At 30.8% G+C, this 19,687-nt stretch overlaps 1 protein-coding gene across 4 annotated transcripts in view; it reads right to left on the minus strand.

The window, feature by feature from the left end:
• Positions 1 to 3,123: 3,123 nt before the first annotated feature.
• LOC136983869 (guanine nucleotide-binding protein G(q) subunit alpha-like) overlaps positions 3,124 to 19,687 on the minus strand; it is a 69,836-nt gene continuing 53,272 nt past the window's right edge. For all 4 annotated transcript variants that reach the window (XM_067280740.1, XM_067280738.1, XM_067280739.1 and 1 more), the window contains 2 exons: positions 15,131 to 15,238; positions 3,124 to 4,231 (listed from right to left, as the gene is read on the minus strand). In XM_067280740.1, the coding sequence (XP_067136841.1) occupies positions 4,149 to 4,231; positions 15,131 to 15,238 (191 nt within the window). In that variant the 3' untranslated portion in view covers positions 3,124 to 4,148. The remainder of the gene's footprint in view (positions 4,232 to 15,130; positions 15,239 to 19,687) is intronic.

Genomic DNA, 19,687 nt, shown 5'->3' on the forward strand with positions numbered 1-19,687 from the left:
GCTATTGTTTGCTCATAATAGGAAATGAATCTTCTGTAATTCATAAACTGAAAAATCTGTTTCAATAATATGCAAAAATGAGATCAGAACTGCTCAATTCACATATGCTGAAAGGACTTATGGATTACAAGACAAAAGCTAGAAGAATGTTCTTTGCCAATTCATTTACAGGAAGCCAAAAATCATTTATTTAAATATATCAAGATTCCATGTCTACAGTTATGTTGACTTGGGAAACATTTCTTCATTATGGTTACATGCAGTCTTAAATGATTACAACAAATTATACAACAACCTACTTCTTTGGATACAGCATTAGCATTAAATAACCACACTGATTTTTTGAGGTGTGGTTATTTGATACAACAACTATTTCAGAACACCAACCATCCTTGGATTATCCTGCTATTTTGACAAGGATCTTCCATTTGAATGAACTTAAAAGAAATTCAAAACAATTTGCTTACATGATTCTTACATAGTTACATATTTCTTTTGAAAAAGTTATAATATACTTTTGGATCATTAAATTTTAGAAGCATGGATGGTTGCAGTGTTATATGTAATTAATTATGAACTAAGATGGCAAACTATAGACATGTATGTGGTTGTGTGAGGAAAATTCAAGACCTTACACAGTGGACTGAAATTGAATGTATCGTTTATAGTTGACAGTAGATGTTCAAAGAAATTTCAGAAGGCTTTTTGAGAACTTTAAATAATAATGAAGGTAGATATCTTAAATATCAGTAAAATCATCATTTGGATCATCAGACATGATCCAAATGGCACAATTCAATGCCATTTGGATCATGTCTGATGAGATGTTTATCAAAGAAATGTAGCATATTAACTCATCAAAGAAACTATGCACAATAGTAAAGTATCTACAAGTATGTATACAAAGATCCAGAAATAGTGAAAATGCAAATAATGAATGCAATGAAACACACTACTGGAGCATATGATGAAATTAAGGCTCAACCAGCTACTTAGCATGTCAGTGCACCAGAAAGAATTTGGCAGATTTTCAGTTTTACACCAAATTCATATGACTCATTGACTGGCAGTTTATTTACCAAATGAAAAGGAAGCATATTTTCAATCTGGAAACATCAATACAGATATTGAACAAGAATGCACAAAGATTATTATACTGACTACATTGTTCAAGTTAAAGATTTCTGCAGTGAAGTGGTAGAATTGATATATTGAACATTGCATTATTATGAAATTCTAGAATATTATATATTTCCAGAAATGAAGAATGAAAACTAAAACAATACGATTGACAAAGACTCTTTGCCAAGGGATGGATACATAGTTTTTGACTACAAGAATAGAAATAATTTTGTTTCTTCATTTAAAAGATATAACAAGTTTTAAAGTTCTTTCAAATGTTAATGAATAAATGATTGAATTCAAAAAGCTGCTTCAAGAATTGACTGGCTAGTTGAACTTAAATTACAAAAGTTGCTGCAGATTTTCAAATATCATATGAAATAAATGGTTTTTGTATCTATCTTCCCAAGTGAAGTGCCAATAATTTATGGAACCAATACATGGATGCATTTGGCTGAGGATTACTTATTACAATTGAAGTTAACACTGATAGCAGCATATGATATAGATCAATATTTCCAGAATGCAGTGCTACACCTGTGAATTAGACTGAATAACCAACCTTCAATATTATTTTCAGCATGCAGAATATTTATACTCAATGCTAAATGATATATCACCAATCAAACTTCTCACTTCCCATATACATCCCAACCACAAGATCCATGGATGAACATGCATTAGTCCTATAACTACCACATGTTCATCCATGGATCTTGTGGTTCTAGAAAAACATAACTTTACAATGCATTGTATGTGTTTACTGCAAAAAAAGTGTTTTGTTTGTAGCTTGTTCTGAAATAGCTGCAATGCATCTGATGAACTGAGGAAAGTTCATACTGCCTTCAAGCTTCCATTAAACATTCCAGGATTGACGAAAGCTTTAACACAAAGCTCAATGGCTACAAATTACTTAAACTACAAAAAGTAGATGTCACCATTTAAGATGAACACCATTTCATACTGTTAAAATTCTGTTACAAGAAATTATGGGAATTACATTTGTATTTGGAAGGAAGACTATCACAGAAGGTAATTTTCATTAAATGCTAAAAATTATCAGAAAAATCCTAATGGAAGAACTTCATCAATACATTCCTTAGTCAATTGAAATTTCAGATTCATTTCAAAATATTTCAACTGGTGAACATGAAGATAGTCTCCAATTTCTGCCACTTTGGCCAATCTCGTAAGTACAGAAATAGTGCTGTTTCTATGGATCAACAGGGCTTTATGAATGTAAACAAGGATTTGTTAGTAATGGAGAACTAATTTGAACAAAGCATCAGACAAGAAGATAGCCAAACATCAGTGGAAAAATTATCCTTGTACTAGAGAAATTTCTCTAGCCTTGAATAATAAAAATATTAATAAGTATAACATTAGCTTAAGAACAATAGGAAAAAGTAAATATCAGTGTGAATGAAGTAATTAATCACATAGATGAGAAAAACTTTCCAAATGAATTTTTAAAATAACTGACTCCACAAGGAATGTCACCACACAAATTGAAGTTGAGAACTAGAATTAACATTATGTTACCACAAAATATCAATGTGAAAAAAGACTACAATAGAACACATTTAACTGTCATGCAAGTGGGGGCAACATATCATAGACTGTACACTTTCAACTGGAAGCACCTGAGATGGTCAATTCTATTTCCCAGAATTGTCAGAATTGTTGTGACATTGACAGATGATACAGAACTCCCATTTCAAATGAAGCACTGCCAATATCCAATAACATTAACATTTGTGATGATTATGATAACGATGATGATGATGATGATAAATAAGATTTAAGGATAAAGTTTTGATCATGTGGGAAGGATACTGTTAGAAAATCAAGTATTTGCACAGTGCCAACTCTACATAGCTAAGTCATAGACATGACAGATGAGTTACAGATTTTATCTGAACACAGCCAAGTCAAGACAAATATATTATTTTTCCAGAAGTTCTTATATGTATAAAATCACTTGACTTTAAATACCAGATATTCTGTGTATAATTTCTATGGATTTCAATAGACTGCCTATGAATGTAATAGAATATCTTAAAATTACATTCGTCATATACACAAAACTCTTTCCTGATGAAAAAATTTCAAAACAACAATTAACATTGTTATGTATTACAAACAAATCTCAAATCCCCTTTTCATTCAGTAATATCATACATTTTATATACATGTTATTAATAAATTTACATACTTCGTATTTCTTTTGCTTTTCTTATTATTAATTATAATTACTTTTTAAATGTATGCTTTAGGATGACATTTTTGATTCATTAAGCTGAAGGTGTTCTTGCTATCGTAGTAATAAAATATATATATTTATATATATATAAAACTGTCTCAAAAAGTAAACTAATCAGAACTTCTTAACAATATCATCAATATAGAACCATAATGAAATGATATAATCCACATTGTACGTATTCAAAATGATAATGATTTCTTTTCTCGAGTTAATAAAAAAATTTTTGTTATCTTTTTAGAATACAGACTAAGAAATATCAGACAATGGCACAATTGTGCCATGTGCCCACTAGTAAAATCTAAATAAAAATAGTTCTTAATTGTCAAATCAGCACCTATAGTAAGTTTGAATACAACGTCTCATTGGGCGGAATTGTTTCTTGAATATAATTTCAGCAGATTCAATTTTGTTGTTCTTAATTTTTTAAACTAAACTTTTGGTTCTTCTACATGTTCTTGTATATAATTTGGCACTTGTTTGGTTCTCTAAATCCAACATGAAAATGTTTCATACATAAAAAGTTTGACAACACCTGCATTTCTGAGGCACTATGCTTGGAAGCATTTAAAAGAGATGTGATCTGCAAAATGCTGCTGCCAGATGGATTAAGCAAATTTACAACTGTTGCTTTTCAGTTTCTTCAGCCTCACTCTTTGGCTACATTAAGATTCAATGAAACTTTGCTAACATCAAAGTTCATAATATATATATTTTTCATATTCCTATGGCAGCAATATATTTTTTTTAAGTCACTGGACAACTACACAAGATTATACTCCCTTAAATTTGACTGCAGAATAGTGTCTTTTACTGCTGCAAACACAAACCGGATATTTTCAGTATCTGTAAAGAGAAATATATTTCAGATTTTATATTGTAATACATCCAAGCTAGTTTTAAATTTCTAATATCACATTTTATCAATTACAATTTTCATTTCTACTTCATTTATATAGTTATGCTTAAAATTTTAAGAGATTTTGATATTTCTGTAACAAACAAATTTATTTCTAGAACATTTGAATATTTTCTAATTATTAATTACAGTGCATTCAATAAAGATAAGAACACTCAGTTTTTAAAATTTATTTCAACAGTGAAATTGATTATAGCTAAATTTAATTTTATGTATTTCAATATGTTTTTACATTTATATACAAAATATGAAGTTCTAAATTAAACAATAGGATAATTTTATTGAAGAAATGAGTTTCTTGAAATGTTCACTGTTTATAAGATCACTTATGAATAATGGACAGAAAATGATATTTCAAAGGTCATTTACAAAAGCTAATGACCAGAAGTCTTTTCTTTGTTTACAATTACTTTAAAAACTGTCTGTCATTGACTCGATCAGCTTTTGAAGAAAATCCTGAGGAATTTCCTCCCATCTATATATATATCGAGACGAGATGATGATGATGACAATGATGACAATAATCAGTGCAGAGCTCAAATGGTCAGGAGTTGAAAGTTGAAATTTGGTACACAGTTAGGGTATGTCATGAGAACGCACACTAAGAAGGGATTTTTCGAAATTCCTCACCACAGGGGAGAGGGACAGGATTAAGTCTTAACACTTCCATTGTTGATGGAAGTGTTAAGTAACAATGGAAGCGTTAAGAATGGAAGAGTCAACAATGGAAGTGTTACGTAACAATGGAAATGTTAACAGCCCAAACAGTTAGGAGTTGAAAATTGAAATTTGGTACACAGTTAGGGTATGTCATGAGGACGCATGCTAAGAAGAGATTTTTCGAAATTCCTCCCCATGGGGGAGAGGGACAGGATTAAGGCTTAACACTTTCATCAACAATGGAAGTGTCAACAATGGAAGTGTTAAGAGAAAGCGACGTGCAAGACGCAGATGCAGTTTTTTCGCTTTTGCGGGAAATCGGACATATTTTTAGACCCATCTAAAAATTCTCTAATTAGTCTGGAAACAGGGGTCCCAATTCTTGCATTCTGTGAAAAAGGGTAAGGCTGACTATAACGTAATAATTTTAATTTTCTCTAAAACGGTTAGGAGTTAAAAGTTGAAATTCGGTACACAGGGTACCAAATTTAAGTACCAAAGTGTTAAGTAACAATGGAAGTGTTAAACAACAATGGAGAACAAGAGAAAGCAACGTGCAAGATTTACGGGCGCTGGAGGAAAAAAAAAAAGAAATTTGAGTAATATGTTAGAACACATTCGATTTTCAAATTTAAACAGATTAGTTCGGTTTTTCTCGACTTTTCTTCTTTAGAACATTCGATAAAAATCGAACGATATAATCAGAACACGTCGTGAAAATTGAACAATATTAGAACATTCGATTTTCAAATTTGACCTTTCTTTAGAAATATTTAGTTTGTTGATGAAATTACTCTCTTTTTTTTTTGTGACTATAACGTAATAATCTTAATCTTCGCTATCGTTACTTTTGCCCGAGCAATGCCGGGCCTACCTGCTAGTTTCTCAATAATTGCAATCTTCAGGTCTGATATTATCATATCGCTTTCCATTTGCTTAGACCTGACCAGAAGTCCCCAGACATTCTCCATAGGATTCAAATCCAATGATACCTCTGGCCAATCCATGACTTGAAACCATTCCCAGGTAATGGTGGCAGTATTGATGGGATCATTACATTGTTGGAACTATCACTGATGACCCCCCAGTCTTTCTCCAAAGGAAGTTAGATGATTTCTAGCTGCTGGATCCTTTACCATTTTGCTTTCCTTCAAGAAAGGCAATATTTATTTTCCTACACTCTCCAAAGACAGTCCAATTTGTTATTTGGACTAGATTTCCCTCTCCTTTTTTAAATCATGCCAACGGTATTGGCAACCATCAGGCCTATCTAAATTGAACTTTTTCTTATCTGACCACAATACATTCCTCCACTGTTCCTTCCAAGTCAGGTGATTTCTAATCCAAGTCAGTCTGGCAGCCTTGTGGTCTATAAGCTTTGCTTCCAACTTTCTTTTGATGTATTTGAGATGATTGGCACAAGAACTATGTTCAAAATTGTCCCCATGCTTACTCCATATTCAGGTTTTGAAGCAATATTTTTGAGAGCTTGTTTCCTTAAAATTGCTTCACTCTTACGAGAAGTAAGCTTTTATGGTTTTCCAGGACTCATCTTAACTCCATAATCTTCATTTAACTTCAAATAATTCCTGATCACGCAAATCAATCTTCTTGTTTTGTTATCAACAGATCTCATTGACTCACTAGCTTCATTTAAAACACTTACTTTCAGCATTTGAAAAGGATAAAATATCTTGCCCTTTCCAAATTAACAATGCCTTGCTATATAAGCAGACAACAATTTTTGGTTGCCATAGGAACAATAACAAATATAGGTAAGTAGATGACTTGATTTCATAGATATCCAGATAAACATATTTAAAAAATTATGTTAAATATATATATATTGTACGACTCCGGCTGAAGTGTACAATTTGTTTTAAAAGACACGAGAAGGCAACGATGATAAAACTACTGAACTAATTTTAATTATAACAAAAGACTATATACAGTGACTAAGCAGCCATCTTTCTTCTTCTTCTTGTCGAAAAAACAACTAGTGCCCTCTGCTTTTTTTTCTCGCCTCCTCGCGGGATTTTTCTCTCTAAAAAACTTCTTATATATATATATATATGAATTAAATTTTGAGTGTTCACTATCATTATTGAACACTAAAAAATCATTTTCATATAAATAATTTATTTACAATCATAACTGTTAGTGTACAAATGTCTCTTTATGAAAGAAATAAGTGACAACAATCAGACAATAATAGCTCCTAGAAATTTCAAGTTATCAATAAAATGTTGGGTGTTCTTATATTTTTGAACACACTGTAATTATTAAGTGATTCTTAAAAAATTGTCCTAACTCCCCACCCATTTGCTGTAACATCAAGATTCACAGATCAAGTAATGTCAACTTACTGTACAGAATTAAAATTTTACAAGTTAAAATCATTATTTATAAAAATAAACTAGAATATACTAAAGACAAAAATGTTCTTTATTCTTGGATATTTATGATGATTGAATGGACAGACAAATTGATTAATCTATCAATGCAGAATAACTACTGTACATTAAAGCTATGCACCCATCAACAAACTATACTTTATAAGTGGATCTGAATGGTAATGGAATCACCCAGCATGAGTGTAGGATGGAGAACAACACTGACCTGCAATATTCACAGACAAATTATGAGAATATAAACTGAATTCATATCTTGACACCTTATCAAGCAGCCATCTGGCCAACCCATTCAAGGTAAAAGAATAAAACAGTTATAAATAATGAAATACTTTGATATTATATTATATTAAATAATAATAATAATAATGTTCAAGCTCTTGGCACAGACAGATTATTTACAGACATAATCAAGTAGCAAATATAATACATCAAGAGCTTGCAAAGAAACACAAATTAGTAGACATCCATGAACCATACTACAAATACATTCCACAGACAGTATTGGAAAACAACATGCACAAAATGTACTAGGACAAAGCCATAATCACAGATAAAACAATTTACCACAACAGACCAGACATCACACTCATTGATAAACACAATAAAATCACATACATTATAGACATATCCGTTCCAAACACTCACAATGTACAAAACACATGCACTGAAAAAATTAACAAGTACACAGAACTCACCCAGGAAATAAGGCATCTGTGGAGGATAGATGAAGTGCTTATTGTACTTGTTATTCTCTCCTCTACAGGTGTCATACCACACACACTACACAAAAGCCTGGGAACATTACAATTGAATAGAAATACATACATCACACTTCAGAAGACCACTATATTGAATACATGCCACATTGTTAGGAAATTCCTAAATACTGACACTGACACATTTATTTAATTTTAGTTTTGTTTTGGTTGCTATACCTTGACTCTGGTCCAGCATAGTACACAGCCACCAGTGTCAACTGAGTATAACTCACTAAACCTAACATAATAATACTAATAATACAGTTGAAAATATATCCATCCATATTGCATATTAAAGAAATTCACATCTTCCATAATAAAATAAATAAAAAACTAAACAAAAATATTTGAAATCAATTATAAATAATATTTTTCAGATTTGGCTCTCTTAATAAATCAATTAAATTAATTATTTCATGTAATTTCATAAAAGACCTGTTTCCAAAGATAAAAACTACAAAACTAAATAATTTCTATCATCAATATTATCAATATTCAAATAAGCTGAATTTATGTAATCAATATGAAAATGTAAATATGTTATCTCTAATAATAATAATAAATAAAATAAAAAATAATGGTTAAAGGGAAGACAATTATCAAGGAACTTCAAAAACTCCTGATCATAAGCAAGATTATAATCCTTCAAACTGTTTTGTATGATTGTATTCTGTGCTGTCAAGAATACAATCATACAAAAATATACTAAATATAAATAAATGAAAACGATAAATAAATACATTAAAATTTAGAGATTAAATGTTACATGTAATTTAAACAAACAAAATATAAACATTTTCAATCAATGCTTTGACAAACTTATACTATGTTTAAATTGTAATCTTCCTAATAATTTCTAGAAGAATCCCTGAAATCTTAGTCAATATAAGAACAAAATGAACTATATTACAACTATAAAATGTAAGCATGATTTATTTTTAAAACTTGCAATGTTTACTGAATCAAGTTACAGTGGAATTCATTTGATGTGAAATTTAAGTCTCAAAAAAACCTTGCTTTTAATGTCTTACAAACTTGATTTTTATTATATAATAAAAAGATTATTTGTACTAAGTGATTTTAATAAAGATTATCTGTATTTCTTGAAAAAGTTCCAAGTGGATTCTGCATCTCTTATTATATTTTGTAATGCAATTAAACATTTTTTTGTAATCTAAAGAGGTCTAAATTGCAAAAAAAAGAAATTATCAAGTCAAGTTCTGTGTAAAAATTACACAATCTATCAAAAAATAAATGAACATTCTATAAACACCTAAATACAAATGTTCCCAATTGCTTGTCTACTTTAAGTTTTTATGTACAATACTTGAGATAGATTTTACATCAATGTATTGTAAAGCACATTGATGTGAAATCGGCCTATAAAATGCTGTGAAGTGTAGAGTAATGTGCATTTGAGAAGGATATTAGGTGTCACATAGGCAACTTGACAATTTGCAATACAGAAATTACAACACCCTAATAACAATACAGTTTACGCTTCACCAGTAGAATACACAGGACATTAGTTTTGGTCAATCGATAATGTTTTTTTTATAAAATCTTGATTGATAGGTACTGTACATGGGGTGCTACAAAGTGTTCTGTAAAAACCAGATTCAACCAATGAATACTAACAGAAGTTTTTCATTTCAACTGGAGTCATCATTTCCATAAATAAATTACTTACTAACTAGACATTGAAATATTATGTTAAAGCTGGCACGTACAAACCTCTAGTCACAGACAATCACACAACTCATCTGATTTAGGTTATGGCATATATGATCTGGTCCATTAAGCAAAGAAAATGCATTCTATGGAACAACAAATTTAGATTTACTCTTCCACTCAAATGAATATATCTGGGTGAATGCGTGCAGCAGTGGCATAGCTAGCATGGGTGACACCCAATGTGGATATCGTGGTGTCACCCTTTTTAACTCTTTTATAAAACACTGTTGAATTGTAATATCTTCGCACTCGAGCAACTTGAACGCTATATTGAATATGCAATGTCATGATGTATGAGTTTAGATTTATAGAATAAACTAACACTTAATAGTTCGCACCGGTTATCGGTTTTAGAAGGTATTTAATTTTTTTCTGTTTATAGAATAAATCACAGTGAGATTTTCAGCTGGTGCAAGCTCTCATGGCGTCTCCTCATAGCGAAGAAACTGTCATGGGAGGCAAGCCGTTGACCTTTGTTTTTTTTTTAAGGCATAGGCCTACTGGGTGTTACCCCTACACGGGTGACACCTGGAGCGGCTCCCCCGCCCCCTAGCTATGCCTGTGGCATGCAGCCTGAGTATATTGTGTCCATGATCAAGTGTGATAGTAGTGTTCTAATAATCCAGAATTGTTTCATCAGTTAATATAGTGAATTATTTGGAGTAAAGTGAAGTGCATTTTAATAAAAGATATTTCTTGGAAAAGTTGTTTTTAAGTCAAATGAATGCCAGATTAGATTGGGCTATATTACTGCTACTATTAATAATTACAAGCTAAGTAATTTGATATAGAGGTAGGCAATAAGTGACATCTCTTATGTATTAATTTTAATAATTATAATTAAATTAATATTTATTAAATTTAATTTAATAAGAGACAACATCTAATGTCTACCTATATGCCAAATTGCTTTTAATTATTAATAGTAGCAGTAATATAGCCCTATCTATTCTGGCATTCGTTTGACTTTAATATAACTATTGGGCTTATGTATGTTTATAGTTGTGTTTAGGAAATTTCAAATAGGTTCTCATTGAAAATTATATTTTCTACATCTCCATTGATTATCATTCACAGTAGTATTATCACAGATGCTTATTGCATTATTCAACAGAAACAAGAATTGACACTTTCATAGTTCCAGGATAACAATGCTTACATACACACTAGTCTAACTTAGCATGATGAGAATGATGTTCAACAGATGGAATTATAAGTGACCCTAATCCTTGGTCTCAATCCTATCTAACAGCTATGGAATGAACAGAAGAGCCAGACAAATGTGCCATATATGACTCCATAAACTGTAGCATATATTCTAGAAAAAACAATTGATAAATATACTATAGCTGATACTTTATGAACTGATATAAAATCTATCAAATAGAGTTGTAATCAAGATAATAGAAAAAGGTGACCTGATAGCATATTGAGATGACAGTAACATACTGTTGCCCAAAAATGTGACCAACAAAATTTATACTAATTTTAAGCATATAGATATTTTTATTAAACAGATGATGATTTAAGGTAACATATTGCACAAAGAAACATTTTAAAGTGAAAATATAACTTTTATTTCAAAACTTAATGCTAAAAAACAAAAAATGAAAATTCTAAGTTGTCCATAAATATAAGATTATAAAAAACAGGACTAAAACAATATAGAATTTACCAATTTCCATAGTGCTATGTAGATAAGTATTAATTACAAGAATAGATGCTTTACCATGATGTTTTAATATTTAAAAAAAAAAATGTCATATAGAAAAGTGCTTATAGAAAATGAAACTTTTTGTGAAATATTGTATGAACACAGTACAGGCTTGTCACAACAACAAATAACTGGAAAACAAGTATTTGAAGACAGCAGTTCATAAAATACAGGATGAAGAATAGCATGTCAACAAGAGACATAAGAGTTGTTCATCTGGCAACATTAAAAAATGTCTGCAAGTGAAATAGCTACACACTTTCCAAGAAATCCATCATAGCAAACAATTTCTCATATGCCCCATGACTCTTAAGATCAGCAGATTTGTAACGTTAAAGCCAAAACCTTTATTGAAAGCAACATCATAGAGAAGCACATATGACACTGTATAACAATGAATCTTGGATGGCATTAAGTGGGACATAGTTTTGTTTTCCAATGAGAAATGTTTTAATTAAATGGTCCAGATGATGTACAGTACATTGTTATTAACTTGATCTCAGATCACATCTTGTAATCCAAATGAATCAACAAAACCACATATTTAGTCAATGTACAAAGGACAATGAAATCAGGAATATATATCAGCATTCTTCACATATAAGCAAGCAGCCTTTGCCTAGCCTTTTTTAGGAGAAATTTTTTGTCTCAGAAGGCTAACACTGTGTCACTTCTTAGGCAACAATGAAACAGATGAGTGACCATGGAATCAACTGCAAAAAGTGGACTGATGATCATCTGATTTGAATGTTATGTAAAACATGTGGATGGTTTGTTATATACAGTCAACTCCACATAAGTTGTCACCTGGATAACTTGACACCATTGGTTAAGTAGTCAGTTTTCTGTGGTCCTGGCCGACTTACATAGGCATTAATGTTAAAAAACTCCGGTTTACTCGACACCGTTTAACTTGCCACTACTGGATAAGTCAACATACTTTTGCTGTCCCACACTCCGATAAGTCGTCACCCCCTCCTGAAAAAATGAATTCACTCCGCACGTGTGGTGTGAACTCATTTTTTTCAGGAGGGGGAGTCTATTTATTTATTAATATATATATATACATATTAATAAAAATGCCTTAACATTTTATGTATAAAATAACAACAGATAAACAAAAAGAAAATATACAATCTACATCAACATCACACCGGAATCCAATTTTACATCTCATGCTAGAGGCATTAAGAATCCTTACACGTTACTTGCCAACAATTGACAATTGCAAAGATGATGTTTTCAAGGCGTTCATGATCGTTGAAAAATGACGGAGTCAACTGTATATCATAATGAAAAACAGCTTTCATTGAGTAAGCATAAAATTGCCTTAGAAATCAAATCACACAGGAACATGACTAAGATAGAAACATAGGCTTTTATTAGTTTCTGAGAATATGCATTTCAGATATCAGGTCCCTCATCAGTCCTCTTTTAAATTCTTCCAGTTCAAAAATCAACAAAAACAGCTTTTATTGATTTTTAACTGGAAGAAGCAGTGTATGCTTCATGGGATTTCATTCCTGTAAATTTTCTTTAAAAACGAGTGTGGAGTATGCTAAAATGAATTTTTGAATGCATAAAAACAAAGAAGGACAATATCATTCTAACTACAACATCAGTTAAACTTTTAAAGTCATTTCCTAACTGGCTTTATACTTATGAACAGCTTAAAGTTTTGAGTTTTTGTTTTCAAGCTTTAAGTTTTAAAAATAAAAGTCATATTTCAACCATTCTGTAACATGTTACATTATATCAGCATTCATCTAATGAAAATTTTTGTATGTTTGAAGTAATATAAATTTTGTAAAAAAAGGGCCAAGAAATTTACAATTTAAAAAAAAATGTAACAGACTAAAACTGTCTTCATTTTTTGCCATGTCCAATCATGAGGAACAACAGCCTTCCATAGCAGAGACGACTTTGTTTAGAGTCTACGCCTCTGCAAAACAGTCTAAAAGTTCACAGATGACAATCCCAGCACAATTAAAAATATACTATTTCATTTATAATGTTGTTCCTGGTGATTGGACACGGAGAAAAGTGAAGACAGTTTTAGTCTCCGTTACGTTTTTTTTTTTAATATAAATTTTGTTGGTGGTTTTATAATTTCAAGCAGCAGTGTATCCCCTCTAGTGTATAATCAGGATATTCAATTATGATTTGGTAGATAGTGTATTAATAATGCTTCTTCAAAATATAAGTTGATCTATAGTAATGACAGATAATTTTATTACTTGCCTTGGGCATTAGACTTTTCATTATATACAGAACTATGACTAGAAATGCAAAACAATCACTGTAATTCATTATTCTGTATTTACAGCAATAAATTTTTAACTTATAATTTTGATATAAAAATTTGATAAGTAATTGCCACAATGAATTCAAATAACAGATTAGTTTCAGGTCTCGAGAAAAACAGTAATCTCTTTTTCATCTCAGTTATTTTTCTATCACAGTAATAACACTTTAAATCAGGGCTGTCCAACTGGTGGTCCGCGGGCCGTATACGGCCCGCCAAATTATTTTTACGGCCCGCGAGTACATTTTACTATGAATAAATTTATGTTACTAAATTATTATTATTAATATTAAAATTATCTTACTATGTGAAAATTACGGCCACAATGTTCTCATTAATATATTATGAATATTTTAAAGTTTTCTTTTTAGTATAAATAAAATATTTTTTTAATTAACATAAACTGACTTTTCATTTATCAATCTTCTTGGCCCCCGAAATGTTTGGTGAAGAAAATATGGCCCGTGGACTATGATAAGTTGGAGAGCGCTGCTTTAAATCACTATTTCAATCTTCTGACAAATGTTTTTGGTTCACTTCATAAACCTACTCCAGATTTGTCTTATAATTATCAAATCCTTATAATTTATACAATTTCCTTTTAAAGTGTCTTTATATATCTTCAGTGCTTCTAAAATTCTAAGGTGCTACTTGTTGTAGACCTGTTTTAATAATTTGGTTTCATTTGCAACCACCTCGAGCTCTATGGCATAACTGGCTTGATGTGGTCTGTTATGTTCCTTGAGTAAAAATAAAAGTCCAGGGTAATGATCTAGTGATGGACCCTATGCAAGTTAACTGTTAAATCCACAATTGGAACGGAATAAATTCCTAACATTCTATTAATATTATCATTGTCTTTACTGTTGCACAACAATTTGTATATGGTAGGATTTCAGTGATACACCATTTAAATTTAAAATTTATAAGAAAAATGAGCATAGAATGATTAGCATTTTAATTTTGAATTTTGAACTTTAACTAAAGACAGACCTGAGTCAGGCTTGTGAAGCAGACAAAAATGTTTGTTGGAAGAGTAAAACAATGAAAAGTAAAATGGTGAGTTAAGGTATTGTTATTAATACATTGAAATATTTTAGTTTAATATTTTTCTATTAAATGACTTTTTCAAAAAGCATTTCTTTCTTTCTCTATGTATTTAATAATAAATAAATTTTAATTTACATCGTACTAGTTTTCATTGACAATAAAACGAATATCATGCATATTTAATTATTTACCTGTGGCACATGTAAAATGTGGATATATCATTCGATCTTCAGCTGGATTCTGAACCAAATACATCTTAAGTATGAATTCACGTGCTGCAATATGATCTTGTTTTGGACCTAAATAAGAAAAAAATAGTTTCATCACTTAAGCTACAAAAACATTTTTATGTGCTTTTTTTTTTTAAATTATTATAGGCTATTCTAAATGTTATGTATACATTAACAATATTGATTAAAATTCTACTTTGACCTCTTATTTTCCCAACTTATGTAAATTATATACTAATCATTATCTTAGTCACAAAAAGCAATAGCTATAACATACAGCAGATCCATGCCTTACCATGATATTCAGTACAAATTTGGTAATCCAGCATATTTGGGACCAGAAAAGTGTCAGATTAAGGAGATTGATGGATTGTTGGAAGTAAGGTGAATTAAATGGTTAATCATTCAGAAAGATAACATTTATTTATTTGCATGATATTATTTCATTGTATTAATCAAAAATATATATAGACTATCAAGAAAATACGATAAGAAAGCATTATATGTTACAGTATTTTAGAGTTCTCAAATTAATTGCTAATCCTTTTAAAATGATTTTCAATTGTTTTTAAAGCCTGAGCATGCTGCCATTGCTTGTAATCAAGTGTTGCCAAGTTGGTAGATTCCAACTAAATTTAGTAGGAAATTGATGTAACCCTGAGAAATTTTGTGGGTAATATTATTTTTGGTAGGAAATTTCAGGAGCTAATTTTTGTTTTTATACAGTATTGCTTAATAAGATACTGTAGCTTTTTTCAGCAGCCTAAGATGATGAGCCTAAGAATCTTTAATATGATTCCAAAACTCAAGTGTTTAAGCTCAGATTCAATATAATGCTATGTTTAGTGGAAAGGTGTTCAAATTTAATGGAAACTGGAGTCTGAACTACTGGGAAGTTTGTCTACAACTTGGCAGCAGTGCTGGCATTACCCAAGACCAAAGTGACCAAATGTTCAAAGATAGTCCTGCTTTTTTTCAAACTGTTTGAAACCTTTGGACTATTTCATAATTATATTCAAAAGTAGTCAATATTTTCATTGCATCAATTGTAATTCAAAGAAGAACCATATACAAGTTATAGTGAAAAATTTTAATATCCAATTTATAAAAACAGACCAATTGTGATTGCTCAGTCTGGAAACTTAGTATACATTCACTGTTCTCTAACAGACAATGTACAAGAACCAGTCTTGTAGATCAGTTATAAAAGGAAACTGGTTGGCAGTCTTGTTAATTATCTGAGTTAAAAAAACAGGTGATTAAAGTAAAAAAACTAGTTGAAGTCATAATTAATTGTTTATTGCTACTATTACTCCTGGTAATAGTGAACATTCTTTTCTGGATGAGGGCTGCAAATGAACTTTATATGCATCTAGCAGGCAGCATGCTTTTTTCTTGTGGAGTTTCAGACTAAGCTTGCTGAGTACCAAAATTGTCATATGCTAATAATATGCAAACTAGTAATATATTTGATGTTGGAATCACTAACTATATTTATATTAAATAATATTTGAACATTCTATAATCTAATATCTTCACAATTTGTCTTTTTTTTTTTATTTACACCCTAGGATCAGATGATGTAGTTTGATGTAGCAGAGTCAAATTTTTATTTGAAGTTTCACCTGCCTGGTAATGGCACAATTGTAATATTATATTAAAACAATTAATACAAGGGCAATTATAAAATCTATTCATTTTTGTGAAAATGCTAACAAAATTATTTGTTTGTAGGTCATGTGAAACATGTTGACCCAAGAAAAGAGAATCACTATGGTTTGTGCAAGTTTGAGTGGGTTAAAATTAACATATACAAAAGTAAAAATATCACTTGAAAATTCAAGAAGCCTGCTCCCACTAGAGCCAACATCAGACTTTTAGTTAACAAAATCTGACAAACAGTTTAATGTACACAATGCACAACATTCAGGAAGACCCACTATACTGGAAAACAGTTCAATGTGTAGAGACTGCAATAACAGTGTCCTAGATGTTCAACAAAGAGGCTTAGCCGGGAGCTCAGTACATTACAACTGACAGTATGGAAGATCTTCCATTACAAACTCTTGAAATGTGCATACTGTGTCCAGGTGTCACATAAAGAGGAGGCAGAGGACTATGCCAACTGCCAAACAATGTGTCACGATCTCTTGGAGGATGTGGAACAGGATGATTTGATGGTACTATCAAGTGCATTAATCCACTGTATGTTTCACATGACCTCCAAACAAATGATTTTGTTAGTATTTTTACAAAAATGGACAAACTTTATGTCTGGGTATAATTGAAAAAGAAAAGTGTTCTCAGTGAGATGGCACTTTTTATTTTTATTAAAATATCAATCATCATTAGCTAAGTACATATTTGAATTAACTTAAAAGCATTATGTTATTTTAGAACAAATGACCAAATGTCTGAAAAAACTTATATTTATGTGTACATTTTAATATACCAAAAACTCTATCATAAATGAGATTATTAATACGAAGAATATGGAGTTGCTTCCTTTTCCATGCACATGATTATTGACAAAACTATGTCTTGTTTATAAAATTGTACTGCCTGCTGTGTTACCAGCTTAGAGGTATGAAGGAGTACACGTGAAGAGTTGCAATTTGGCACAGAGTATTAGGTGCCCAAATCATGCATGCATAAAAAAAAACCAGACTTGTAGGTAGTCAGGGGACTAAGAATCAAGTCAAAATAAAAAACAAAATGGAGACACTCTCTACAAACAGGCAGTAGTGCGAGATTTGTGCATGCATTGCTGGTTGGGAAGTTGGAAATACAAATATTGTGAAATTGAATTTTTGACAAACACATGCATTGGGAAGTTCGAAAAGCGAATGTTGCTAAATCAAATTTTGACAAACGACTCTTTGAAAATTCCCATTTACCTCTCCTGTGTTATTCCCCATATATTTCAGATTGCCATGTGCTAATCTTGATCGATTGACTGGAGATATCTCGTTTCATTATCGGAACATTTTTGAAACTAGATGGCATGTTGTTATAATTTTACATTAAAACTAACTTCCAAAATATAATTAATTTTTTTTTGCATTTATTACTATATATATATATATATATATATATATTTCGTTTGTGCAAAATAAAAAAAAAAATAATTGAGAACGATACAATAGCCACCATTATTTTTTTTTTTCAAAAACGGGAAATTTTCGCATTGACAAAAATTCAACCTGGGGCGTCATGCAATGGAGAGAAATTCCAACATTGGATAGGTTAATTTCACTGAAAATACATCGAGGATGACCTTGTGGTCGTGGCTGTGGCTGGCAAAGTTTGAATGATTGTGCTCAAAACCAGCAATACCAAAGATCTCACTCAGGCTATGTCCTACGTGGCAGTGTCCAGCGACCGCAGGCATGAATGTGCTTCCAAGTGGAGCAGATAAACTGATTCAAGCAAATGTGCACGTCTGGAGTAACCACGTTTAGCATGCAGCAACCACCAGATGACGCTTCTACACACACATGCAGGAAGCAGCTGCCAAGCAAGTTTGATCACTGCTTCCACTACTTGCACTTCCAAAGAAGAAAATGGCTGATTTTGTAGATAAATAAAAACAGAATGACAAATAAATTATGACAAATATGTGTTGTATGAACTTTAATTAATAATCTTTTACGTAATTTAATAATTTCTGATTTTGTATAAATGCAACGTTTTAAAAATAAAACCTTTTTAAGATTCTTTATATTTGTTGTGTATCTAGTTAGTGATAACATTTACCTTTCAAATTTACTGTTTTAATGCTTGTCATATTTTCTATAGTAGCATTTGACGAAGTCTTCTCGCGCCATCTTGTAAACAACATGTGTCCACTCTGGACAGAAGTCGCTCACGAGTTCGAAGCGTGTACAAAGATTCTTTCCGCCTGCAGTCGCTGGACACTGCCATGTAGGACATAGCCTTAGTAGTGAATCTCCAAGACATAGTCTTGTCCTAAATACGACCTTGCCGTTTTATTTGTTTGAATTGTACAGGTCTTTAGTGATATGCTCTTAATTGTCTTAAGAAACTTTGTATAAAGTTACTTAATCCACATTTGTTAACATAATAGTACAATAGTTTTAATCTAGTTTTAATTCAGCTATTTCTGTTAATTTATGTTTTTAATATAATTAATTTTCATTCTTTATAGCACATCTACAATTACAATGCTTTCTTATATTTTTACAAAGATTTCTTTATATATACAATTGTTGATGTTTAGGATGTCTCATTTTAATCTTACAGAAATTCTTTTCTTATTAATTGTATAAATTTTATGAAATTCTTTGTGACATGCTTTCAATTTTCCACAGGAATACAAATACAATAGACTAAATGACATTTAAAACATGATCTTGCTATAAAATTTTCAAAATTAATTTTTTAATGAATTACAAACTAATAATGGCATACACAAATATGAAGACAATTAGTCAGTTTGTTCATGTTAAATTTCCAAAAACACTTAATATTCAAATGTTTTTGCATTTTATAACATAG

The sequence above is a fragment of the Centruroides vittatus genome, unplaced genomic scaffold (genome assembly GCF_030686945.1).
Source record: "Centruroides vittatus isolate TY-2023 unplaced genomic scaffold, ASM3068694v2 contig_890, whole genome shotgun sequence".
NCBI classification, from domain to species: domain Eukaryota; kingdom Metazoa; phylum Arthropoda; class Arachnida; order Scorpiones; family Buthidae; genus Centruroides; species Centruroides vittatus.